This window comes from Lactuca virosa, chromosome 5 (genome assembly GCF_052849685.1).
Source record: "Lactuca virosa cultivar CGN04683 chromosome 5, Lactuca_virosa_CGN04683_v6, whole genome shotgun sequence".
NCBI lineage: Eukaryota > Viridiplantae > Streptophyta > Magnoliopsida > Asterales > Asteraceae > Lactuca > Lactuca virosa.
Genome location: NC_136430.1, coordinates 401195020 through 401207838, shown reverse-complemented (window position 1 = coordinate 401207838; position 12819 = coordinate 401195020). Strand labels below are relative to the sequence as shown.

Below are 12819 nucleotides of genomic sequence, written 5' to 3'. Positions count from 1 at the left end.
TTGATATGTACCATTATAATATTTACAAAATACGCTTTTCTTTTTCTTTTTAACATAGTCGTGTGACCATGAGTATCTGTGTAATTTTTGTCCTTCCATTATTCCTTTTTGGTACTTTTATTTTAATTTTCCCTTATATGCACATCCTACCTTTGAATACGACAATAAAAAAACACACAAGCTTAGAGTATGGAGGAGAGTAACGAGGTAGAAATGGATGAATTCCAGATAACTTTTGTGTTTAATTATTAAGTGGGGTACCGGAACTGTGTCAGTGTTGAAGGGGAAGCAAAATCCCAAAAAATTTGCCACACTAAACAGCCAAGCATTAAGCACCCACCACCTCACCTTCGATAACCCTCCTTTTGTTAATTAGCAACAAATTTGTCACATCTCTTTACTTAGCAGCTCCTCCCTTCCCCAAAAGATTCTTCATGTTCCTTTCACTTCCCTCAAACTAAGATATAGACTGCCCACCTCCCTTCTGCCTCTATTCCTCGTTCGTTTTGGCACTTGATCAGTAATGGATCAATCAAGATATTGGATCCAGAAGGAAAGAACTTGTTTGAATTCGCATGAGTTATCATCGTTTGGTGATTCTTGGGAAGAACAAGCATTCGCAGAAGACGCAGCCGGGCCACTCGGAGGATGTATATGGCCTCCAAGATCTTATACTTGCAGTTTCTGTAGAAGAGAATTTCGGTCAGCACAAGCTCTTGGTGGTCACATGAACGTTCATCGAAGAGATAGGGCTAGACTGAAGCAAAGTCCAAATAACAACCAAATTCTTGAACCTAATACATCTTTGGGTAGATGTACGTTACAAAACCCTAATGAGATCTGTAACCCTAATTTTGACTTGGACAATGCTCTCTTTTCATCATCTTCTCTAAGACCATCTACAGATTCCATTCTCCGCCCTTTCACCTGCTCTTTCGTTCAACAACAGCAAACGAGTACACCCATATTGTCATGGTCCAAGTTCGATCCTCAGAAAAGATTCCATATAGCCGATATGGAAAACCAAGCAGAGAAGGGTTATACAAAAGTTATCCAGTCGAATACCACCAGTTCCAAGAAGAATACTCGTCAGATTGAGGTTCATTTCGCTGCTAACTTAAATCCACGCGTTAGAGGAAGATGTGACACACCTATCTGCAGTGACAAGAGTGACCAGGACGATGGTTTGATCTTCAAGAGAAGGCGAATACACGAGGATGTACAGTTTCTCTTTCCAAAAACTAGTAACTCGATAAATTGTGATGCAGGTGAATCCATGGTGTCTCTTAAAAGTAGCCCGAACTCTACTTTAGAGAATTTGGATCTTGAGCTACGACTAGGTGATCGGCCTTAATCAGGTCAACCGTGCAAAAACTGTGTTTTTAATGCTGTTATATTGCTTCTTCCTTTCTTTCCTTTAACGTTTAGTCCATCTGATTAAAGCTTTGAGGGCAAGTCTTCTTCGTTGAGTATACCATGACAAGCAATGGGAGTGTAACAAAAGAATACATGTAATTTACATGAACGTTGATTAATAGATTGAAGTTTTTGTATTGTATTAGCATCACCGATTAAATGAATAGTGTTTGTTAAATAAACCAGTGGCAGCCAACTCGTTCTAACCGAGTATCATGAATCACTAATGGTGAGTTCATAAGTTGTTGCTAACGAAGAGTCTCTTTTCCTTTGTTGTTGTCTTAATTATCTCCCACAATATAACCATGTAATTACCTTCTGAAAATTATATATACACAGACATTTCTTTGTTATACCGATTCAAGTAGGACATAGACGAAATATATTGGATTAAGATTCGAAAAAGCTATGGTCGTCCATTACCAATCTCGTTATTTTCTTGGTTCCATAAGTTGATCGTAGAAGAAAATAAGATGTAAGGAGAAACAAAGATGAGATTCACTACTGATAATAAAGAGAACAAAAAATTAAAATGGTATACACATATATGGGACCCAAACGTTGATAGACCCAATCTAGAGACTCAATCATAGAACGTGTTGTGTGTTCCTGAAGTAAGATAAATTGTGTGTCCCTTAAGTAAGTTATTTACTAGGCATATGTATTACAGAATTAAATCAGATTACTATCGTGTTGCCTATCTTTTTCTCATGTAAAATTGAACACTAGGAGTACATAAAATTGTACAAAGGTATCAAATTTTCTTTAATTTTATATAGTATGTCATTTTTATAGGCGGATAGTATATCACACATTCAGAAGTAGACTACATACTTATTTCGTGCATTTTAATTATATAACATGTATTTGTTTCAAAGTATCAAATTTTGATGATGAAGGTTCCAACTTTACTCGAGATGCTTATTTTATGCATGAATTGGTTGTTAATCTGTATCGTATGATAGTTTATATGAACAGTTATATTTGTACAGTATGCTTATTTTGTACAGTATCATAGTCTATATGAATGCTTATATTAATTGTACCATAAAACCATTTTTAGGGTTTTTAGGTTAGGACTTATTGTTAGAACTATTACTAGTAGACATGGAAATCAATGATATATACTATTAGCCGATATATATATATATATATATATATATATATATATATATATATATATATATATATATATATATATATATATATATATATATATATATATATATATATATATATATATATATATATATAGGAGTCGGTTCAAAAAATATATATATGGATAGTATATATCTTTAGGAGATGTATTTTATCTCCACATATGTGGCTAAAAACCCTAGAACCGACACCTACCTTCAATCAAAAGTTACGGCTTTGTCTCACACCCTTCACGGTTCTTCGATCCCCTCTCCTTCTTCAGCGATCAAGAAGTCATCACCATGGGCAAAGATGATGTCGGTTCAAGCAAAGTAAAGGCCACGGCCTTACACCCAACATACTCTGTGACAAACATTCAAACCAAGATACGAACCGTAGATGGCACCAAGATTACCTACTCCTTATGGACGAAACTGTTCTGTCTCCATGTCAAAGCCTACAAGGTACCAAATCATTTTGACGACACCCCAACACCACAGAAAAGTCATCTTAGTTATCACCAGTGAGTGGAGATCGATGCCCTTGTTTTGCAATGGATTTATAGTACACCGTCTAATGAACTCATGGTTCGATTCCTAGAAAGCGATATTACCGCTCAAGCTGCATGGAACAAACTCAAAACAAACTTTATCAATAACAAAGGCTCACGTGGTGCAGCCCTCGAACATGAATTTTCCACTCTTACACTGGGTGCATCTTCATCAGTGGAAGCTTACTGTCAGATGCTGAAAGATTTAGCGGACCAGCTAGGAGATGTTGACAAACTGCTCACTGAAGCAAGACTCGTCTCATAGATGGTTCGTGGATTACCACTAGAGTTTGATGTCGTCGGGGCGTATATTAATCAAAGTTCGCCATCACGGGAGACGGCTCGTAGCATGTTACAGTTGGAAAACACAGACAAATCGCAAGGAAAAATCAAATGCACACAGTACTCGTTGCACCTTCTTCGTTCGATCGATCATCACTAAACCCTACAACAGCTCAACGTGGTCAAACTCCCACCTTCCACAACCACTTAAACAATGGTACAAGCACATGTGGTCGAGGTTCAAATGGTAGAGGTCGTAGCATACATTTTAGAGGGTGTGGAGTTCGAGGTCAACAAAACTAGAATCAAGGAAGTCAATTGCATCAACATATTTGGATCACTTCGCCATCATGGAATCCACCACCATCACAATATCCTTCCCACGATGCAAGCAAGTCTACAAATCACTGGTTAATCATACCTTCAGCTCCAACCCTAGTTTTGAACCAACGACGCAATAAGGGCCTGATGGACCGCTTACAGTGCAACCCTCCGACTTAATTATTGCTTCCAGTCTCCAGTTTGTTGGCTATTTAAACTACAACCCATCAGATTTAGCCCAAACAATCCAACTAATTTATATGCTCTCATTTCCACCTCTCACTATCGTTGGCATGCTCACTTGGGTCATCCGGGCGCTCCTGTTGTAGATTTACTTTGTTCTAAATTTTCATTTACTTTTAATAAACCTACGACTTCTTCTTTATGCAATGATTGCCAGTTATCTAAACATACACAACTCCCCTTTTATGATTCATAATCTGAACTTTTGCACCATTTGATAGTATACAATGTGATCTTTAGACATCTCCAATCTTAAGCAAAACAGGTTACAAATACTATATGGTCCTCACTGATAATTTCACTCATTATGTATGGGTTTACCCTCTTAAGTATAAACCCGACACTTTCCTTAATTTTACAAAATTCCATAAATTGATCCATACTTAATTTAACCGGACTATTAAGTCTTTTCAATGTGATCTCGGTGGTGAATTTGACAATAATGAGTTTAAATTGTTTGCCCTAAGTCAGGGTCTCGTCTTCCGTTTCTCATGCCCACAAACATCTCAACAAAATGATCGAGTCGAACGAATGATATGTCGCCTTAATGACATCATTCATACCCTTCTCACTCATGTCACACCCCAAACCAAGGATGGCGGAAACGTCCGGGGGGTGGGAATGACTTCATGTACAGTATCATAACAACGAGTATAATAGTGACCAAAGCAAACACAACCATCATAAATATAATTGAAAAAGTTACACCATAGTATGAATTACATGTTTCAAAATCAATTACATTATGATGACAAAAATGTATTAATTGACGTCTTGCGTCCCATCCTCAAAAGCAGTTGGTTACCTGTTTCACTGGTTTCCTGAGAATACAAGTAGTTTTGAAAGAGTGTCAACAATTAAGTTGGTGAGTTCATAAGCTTTTAGATGTAGTGTTGGAAAACCTTTGTTTGTAAATGTAATGTATACACAATAAAAATCCAATATTTTCCTTATAAAATGTTATGTAGTCTTAAATCCCTAGACCGAATGTATGAGTGTGTTTCGTAATTGTAACGAAGAATGCAGTTTTAAATAGATAAAACCACTTTTTGAAGTAGAATTTCCCGTCAACTTGAAGTGTTGTTAACTCCCTATGTTAGTCGCTATAACCATACTACAACTGGATGACCTGCTACAACGTTTTTCAGACGTTAGAATTGTTATGACTTTTGTCACCCGTAGACCTGCAGGTCCCACTGTAGCTAGCAGCAAGGTGTGTGGTGTCAATCCCAATATATATCTATATACAATTATCACGCTCTCCCTACAAGAGATTCTGGTTATAACCTACAAGAATTTTAACCCGTACTCTAAGAGTACAATTGAAGAATTGTCTCACAACTTACGTTAACGAGTTTACGTGTGGTTTGAATGTAAAACCTTTTCTGTGGGGGAAGTAAATCCTCTTTTTATGTAGTATGTTTGAAATGTAAAATCCATAAACTATACCTATTATAGTTTATTGTATGTGTTTGAACTGAATGAAAACTCTTATCGTGAATGAAAACTCTTATCATGAATGACTAATTTCTGTTTATGATGATAACCTCACAAGAAATGCATCCCACATTTAGAAACTTATGGTTATACACTTTGCTAAACATGTTACAAAGTGTTGTCAATATTATAAGTTGTTCAACTAGTTTTTAACTTTTCTGCACTGTTTTAGAAAAATCACAGAAAAATCATACGCAGTCTAAAACTGAATCCGTAAACTCTGAGAGTTTAGAAAATGTGTCTAGTTTGTTCATAATTTTTATTATGATTTTTAGAAGTCTCTAACTTGTTTGAAAATGTTTAACTTCACAGACTGGTCCGAAGTTGTTTATGAAATGATAGGCAGTTTTGTAAAAATCGCCAAAAATTGTAGGCAAATCGTATGAGCATGTGCAAGTAGTCATTAGAAAGGTATAAACCTGAACTATTCGTACCTTGTAAATTTTTGAAAACTAAAAAGTTTAAGATGTTCAAAACAGTCCGTGAATGGAACTAAACTTTCCTGATGAAAGCTGATGTTTGAGTTTAGTTAAGTTTTTAGTGTAATAACTTGTATTCCCCCCCCCCCCCTAAAACTTGAAGAAAACATGAAAATGTAGGGGTATGAACTCACCTTGAGTGATTTTTTGGAATGGATGTGGAAGAAAAGAGGTTTCCAAGTCAATAACACTTAGGAGGTGCTTGAAGATTTGAAGATCCTAGGCACAAATGTGACGATATTTGTGTAAGAGATCCATGATTTGAGTGAAGGAGTGTAGAGTATTCAAGTTTAGGATGAAGATAATTACCAAAAGTGGAGGAGAATGCTCAAGAACAGCTTTGAAATCTCGAGTTTAGAGAGAGAAAGTGAGAGAGAAATGGGTTTGATTTTTGGTGAGAAGAATGAATATTTTGGGAGGAGAGATAAGGATTTTTCCAGCCTTTTAATTAAGGTGACTTGCTGGAGAAGAGTGTGAGAGGAAAAATAGTTGACTAGATAGAGATGAATAGTGACTGGAGGTTGTCATAAGGTGGGTATGGGAGATAGCTTGTGTCATTACTTTATGGGAAAGTCAACACTCAAAACCAATATCTTGCACAAAAGATATTATTCTGAGATAAGCGTTTCCCCCCAAAATGTGATTATAATATGAATATATAGGGTCTTATATGTTAAAATATAAGTTTGGGTGAAAATCCCACGCGAAAATCATCGAAAACGGGCTTAGAACGCGAATAGGGTCGAAAATCGGGAAATGAGGAGCGAACCTGCGAGGGTTCGGTTCATGTTGCTGAGGACCGAAAGTGGGTTCGGTCCGAGAAGCTCACAGACGAAAGTGTCACATGGGAGGCGAAGGCGAAATAAACCGAGAGCAGATGAAGATTTGGTCCGAAGGGTCTGATCCGAATCGAAGGGTGAGTTCGGTCCTTAAGTAGGTTTCGGTCTTGGCAGGTTCGGTCCTTAGGGTTCGATTCTTATAGCTAGTTTCGGTTCTTATATCTAGTTTCGGTTCTTATAGTTAGTTTCGGTTCTTATAGGGAGGTTTCGGTTCTTATAGCTAGTTTCAGTTCTTATAGCTAGTTTCGGTTCTTATAGGGAGGTTTCGGTTCATATAGTGGTTTCGGCCCTATATGGCTGTTTTTCTAGAAATCTTCCCGTTTCGAGTGGTTTTTGACTAAGTTATGGGTCGGGATGCCCCGAATGATTATAAAAGTTGAAAGAGATTTTGAGAGAGATTTGGGAGAGAGAGAGAGAGAGAAAGAGAGATAGAGTGAGAGAGATTTAGAGAGACTTTGTTTGTGACCTTTATGAGTGTTTAGCCTCGAAAAGCAAGGTTCGTAAGCCCCGTTAAACCTTGTTATGAGTGTTACACCCCCCCCGGTAGGGTATGTAATAGTATTTTATTGAGTAGTTACATCATTTTACCCCGATTAGGGTTTAGATTTTCCAAACACGTAGAAACCCTGAGTGATACTTTTCATTAAGATAGTGAGTTGTACAATAGTAAACATAATGTAAACCCTAATATAAAAGGGTTAGTTGAGTTGACCTGTTTGACTTGTTGACTTTATTTGACTTTGACTTGACCAGAAATTGACGGTTGTCACAACTCACGCCTCACTTCCCCACTCATGTTGGGTTGAAGCCCTTCACACCGCAGCATACCTCCATAATATACTTCCAACTAAACGCCTCAACTTTTCCACACCCCTTTTTTCCCTTATGGCCACCAACCATCTACGCACCTTCGGGTGTACGTGTTATCCCAACATATTTGCTACTCAATCTCACAAACTTCAACCTCAATCTGTCAAATGTATTTTCCTTGGTTATTCAGAAAACTTACAGGGCTCTTGTTGCCTCGATCCATCCACCCGCAAAGTTCATATCTCCTGTCATTTCCCTTTGCCAAAATCCCTCCCCTCCACCTCATTCTATTAGGTTTTTATGCATCTAAACACATTTTCATGGCACCAGAAACACAATGATATCCTATGTGTTCATAATACCTAAGGATCTAAGTAATTCCTGCTACCCTATGAAAACATAAAACAAAGGAAGAACCATATACCTCTCTTGCAACTAACGACCTTCATGCTTACTCTCTTATGCATGCCACCTTGTTTGGATGAAAGAATCCAAACCAGAGTTCATCTTTTGGTTCACACCCAATGTACTCAAAAGAGCATAATCAAAAATAACTAGGAGATGGTCAAACTTAAGAGAGTTCGTCCACTATAGAAGGGAGGGAGAAGATAGCAAAAACTTAAGCCAAATGTCCAAGAGATAATGAAATCCTTGAGGCCATATTTATAGCCTTAGATCCCTTCCTAAGTGTTGTACTCCATCCCATGTGGGATGACATAGCAAGTTCAAAATCCTTCTTATCCCATAAGGAAATTATTGTAACATCCGAGATTTGGTATGTTTCCTTTTTAACCCCATTAATGCAAAATTTCTATCATTTAAGTCCCTAGCTAGTACGTGGGGCATACTCTATGAGTACGCTTAGCGTACTAGCTCATTTTAGGATCGCGGGTTCACCTACGTATGTGGGGCATACGTGGGAGTACGCATAGCATACGTGATGCAGGGGCAAACCCTAAATTTTAGTTTTGTGCCCTATTTAAGCAACTTATATCACCCTTGGACCTTCTATTGATCATCCTCCATCACCCTATTCCCTTAATATCGAAACCCTAAGTGACTTTGGTGAGATTTGAGCTTGAAAGTGGGTTTTATTGGTGTTTTGTAGTGATGTAGAAGAAGAAGAACCCTTAGGAGTAGCTTGAGCTTGTAGATCCAGAGTCATCTTCATCTTAGCAAGTTATTTTAGGTAAAAAAAAGCTCTCATCTTAATGGTTCTTTATGCTAAATCCAACTTAGGGTGTTATTTATGCATTTTTGGGTTTTTTAAGCTATATACGAGATCATGGTCTACTCCAGAAGCCATGGAGGTTAGATCTTAGCACATTTGAGGTCCCTTGTCCATAAAAATGCAACCTTTATGAGTTATTTTGGTCCATGCAAGTGTTAGGGTTCTTTATATGGTTCATTTTGAGTTTTGGGTCTTATTAAGTCATACATGGGAGTAAAATTGCCAACTTTATGTGTTAAGTCACCTTCTAGAATCAGATCTGAGAGTTTGGCATGTTGGCTTAACAAATTAAGTGCTTAATAAGTTGGTTTGGTTGCTTGCGGAGTATACGAGGGGTACCCAGCTTGTACGCTGCACGTACTGGCCCCGGATGGAGTACGGCCAACGTACTCAGCTGATTGACTTTTGGGTTGACTTTCACGGGTTTCAGACATATTTTGGGCCTTTAGGACTTCTGACTTTGGGCCATTGATAGACTATGCGCTTTCTTGGAATTAGGTCCATGATGGTTTTTGGGTCCAATTAGGGAGTTGGGCCATATTGGGTCTTGGGATGCCATTTAGGAATTTAGGCCTTTTGAGAAAATGGGTTGGGCCTTAGTTTTGGGCCAAGTATGAAAAGGGTAAAATGGTTTTTTACCTTTGATGTTGTTCAAGTAAATTAGATTCTTATTTATGGGTCTAGATCCAATTATTAATTGGATATTTTTTGATGATGTTAGCGTGGGTAATTTCCGGATCTGCAGACTGAGATTTTATCTGAGAGATTTAGCAGCTTGAGGTGAGTTTCCTCACTATGTTTAGCGGGTTGAAGGCACCAATGTAGGCCCATGGTTTGCTATGATTAGGATGCTAGTTGTATGTGTGACTCTTGCATGTGTTATGTGTTTATATGTGTACTGGGCGGGTCCCGATTCTAGGTGGGGCCTGATGATTATATTGTATGCTATTTATCTTTGTGATTTTGTATTTATCTTTGTGATTTTGGATGTGTTTATGTGTTTATATGTGTACCGGGCAGGGCCCGATGCCAGGCGGGGGCTGATGACTGACAGATCTGTTTTGAGCGGGGATCGTTGTCGGGTGAGGCCTGATGACGGGCGGGGCCCATTATATGTTTGATATGTATAGTATGTGGTATTTTAGGGAACTCACTAAGCTTTGTTCTTACAGTTTTCACTTTATGTTTCAGGTACTTTTGGTTCGAATGGGAAGAGCTCAAGATGATTACAGTGCACACACCACGTTCTTCCGCGTTATTATTCGACTCTGATTGTACTTGGATGTTATTTAATATACCCTGATTTTCACTATGTGTTTATGATATTGTTATGGATAATGATTTTATTAATATAAAAATCAAAATTTTTGGTCTTAAATTTTGGGACGTTACAACTTGGTATCAAAGCCTTGGTTTGAGGGATTTAGGCATGCTCTTGGGTGTGTCTGAACTCAAACTAAGGATTTGGTAGATTTTACAAAAAAAATTATAAAAATAGTTATCTAATAAAGAAAGGGTTGTGGTTCATGCAATCGACCGAGCGCAAGTAAGTTTTCCCAAAATACGCATACATGTTTATGTTATGCTTTGATTTGTGAATATGTGAATAGCATGCTAGGTTAGGGCTAGGACTCCGCTCAAGATTGTATGATAGAATGCTAGGAGATATGCCTTTGTATGCATGTTTTATGTGCTTGTAGACTTGCATGCTAGTACTGATCAGTCAGTGATAGGATGGCTTGTTTAGGTTATGCTTGATTCCGATTACTCATTGCTCGAATGCTGCTTGCTTTGTGCTTTTTTTGGAATTCCCATTAACTTCAACTAACTAGTAAATGAATATGCTAAGTTACATATTATTGAGACTAAATAGTTTTAAAAGGTTAGGTTTAACTCTATTCCGGAGCTCTTGTTTGAGTCTAACCATTATAGTATGGGACCTTTCATTCGAAGAATTATCTGGTGTCAGTAATATGTAATTGTATTTGTGAGCTAGTTAGAGGGTGTTAGAGGGAGTTCCTTCTGCAGCTGATGGCAGAGAGTGGTGTGGTGATTGCCCTAGGAAAGTTTAGGACGAGATTTAGTGTCGGGAGCCTTGTCTTGTTCAGGGTGGTATGTGTGGATAAGGGAGTGACTTGGAGGATTCAGAGGGATCCTTGAGGATAGTACGAATAGATGTGGAAGGTAGTATGGGCCCGTACTACTGGACGCAGAGGATTCGTACTCGATTCAAGGAAAGTTGCGAAGATACCAGGAAGCTTGTAGAGTATGAGACTCTTCGATGTATATATATATATATATATATATATATATATATATATATATATATATATATTGTAACTCCTGGTTCTTGGTATGCATTTAAAATTATAATTTATTCATGTTTATAGAGCAACTCGATGAGTTGGAATTCCCAGACTCATCGAGTAGAGATGTTTTGGACCCCGCGTTTTGGTGACCAACTCGACGCGTTGGGAGATCTCAACTCGACGAGTTGGATGGGTAAAATGAAACCCTAATTCTAGGGTCTTGCACCCTATTTAAACACCTTAACGCCAAGGTGTTGGCATCATTTCCAGCCTCCACTATCCTAACCCGAAATCTCAAAACCCTAAAGCTACTTTGAGTGATTGTGAGCCATTTTGGGTGTTTTGGTGTGTGTTGAAGCCATTGGAATATGGAAAAGCTTGAAGACACAAGAAGGATCTTATAGATCCAGAATCATTGCCTCATCCACGAAACTTTGCTGGTATAAAGCTTGAACCTTGCCTTGAAGTTTTTAGATCTTCTTTTAGGATTATTTTAGTTGGTTTTTTCGAAATATCACGGTCCTTGGGATTTGGACGTCCCAAATGGGTTAACACTTCTGATATAGGGTCTTGAGGGGTTTTCATGGCATAAAGGTGCCAACTTTATGGCCATGGGTCCCATGCAACCTTTAGACCATCATTTTGGCCTTTTGGAGCTTCTAGGGCCATGCATGTAGAAAAATTTGGGACTTTACGTGATCCTTTAGTCCATAGAGTCCATATTGATGACCTCATGGTCTATCTTGTAGTTTTGGTGGCTGTTCGATTAAGACTTTGGCCTTTTGGGTTAGGGTTTGAGCTTAATCTCTTTAGGAAGGATATTAGTGGGTAAAGTTGGAAACTTTACCCTTCTAGAGGCATTTCTTGTATGCATCTGGAGTATAGGGTATAGATCTGAATAATAATGGCTTAATGCATTAGGAAGGGTTAACAGACTGAAGAACTCACCGAGTTCACGGAAGAACTCGACGAGTTGTATTGAGAAGTCTCGATTCTGTTGAAAAGGAAGAACTCGGCGAGTTGGAGGAAAACTCGACGAGTTGGATCGTGAAACAACCATTCCAATTTATAACAACCAAACCTTTTCTTTAAAAATACCCTTCGATTTTTATATAAGTATATATATATATATATATATATATATATATATATATATATATATATTATCCAAAATACATTTATGTTACTTAATATACAAACGAACAGTAATTCAAAAGACTAAAATTTTTACAAACAAAGTGTAACTACATAATGTTTCTACACAAAAGTTTTGTAATATATATATATATATATAATAAAGTTCTTTTCTGCCCTATTACAAAAGATCTTCGCTTCCTTTTTCTTTAATCCTGAAAAACAAATTTCAAATACAAAACTCTTATATAATTCAAGAATTTATATAAATGGTTAAATCAACATCATAACATCACTAATTCCTTTCTCCATTGCTTAACCTGTTAACCAGTTCCATATTCCCTTTTTAGTCTCCATTCCGAGACTCTCAAATTTCACTCCAAACATAATTCATCACATTAACTCCATTCCGAGTTATGGTGAATATTTATTCATAATTCAATCACCATCGTATACCAAAACCTTGATGATTAGACATCATGTACATATATGTAACTAAAATATGTTTATTCAATAACTTGTAAGTAAATGCATTATTACTCACTTTGTCTCCTACAGCTTGTTTGGATGA

The 12819-nt window shown here is 37.5% G+C and overlaps 1 protein-coding gene across 1 annotated transcript; it reads left to right on the top strand.

The window, feature by feature from the left end:
* Positions 1-305: 305 nt before the first annotated feature.
* LOC145116139 (uncharacterized) lies at positions 306-1684 on the top strand. Its single transcript, XM_079052491.1, has one exon. It carries the CDS (start codon positions 524-526, stop codon positions 1352-1354), a length of 831 nt encoding a protein of 276 aa, XP_078908617.1. The 5' UTR covers positions 306-523; the 3' UTR covers positions 1355-1684.
* The last annotated feature ends 11135 nt before the right edge of the window (positions 1685-12819 follow it).

Coding starts and splice junctions, on each gene's coding strand:
- LOC145116139 (XM_079052491.1), top strand. CDS start 524: ATGGATCAATCAAGATATTGGATCCAGAAGGAAAGAACTTGTTTGAAT.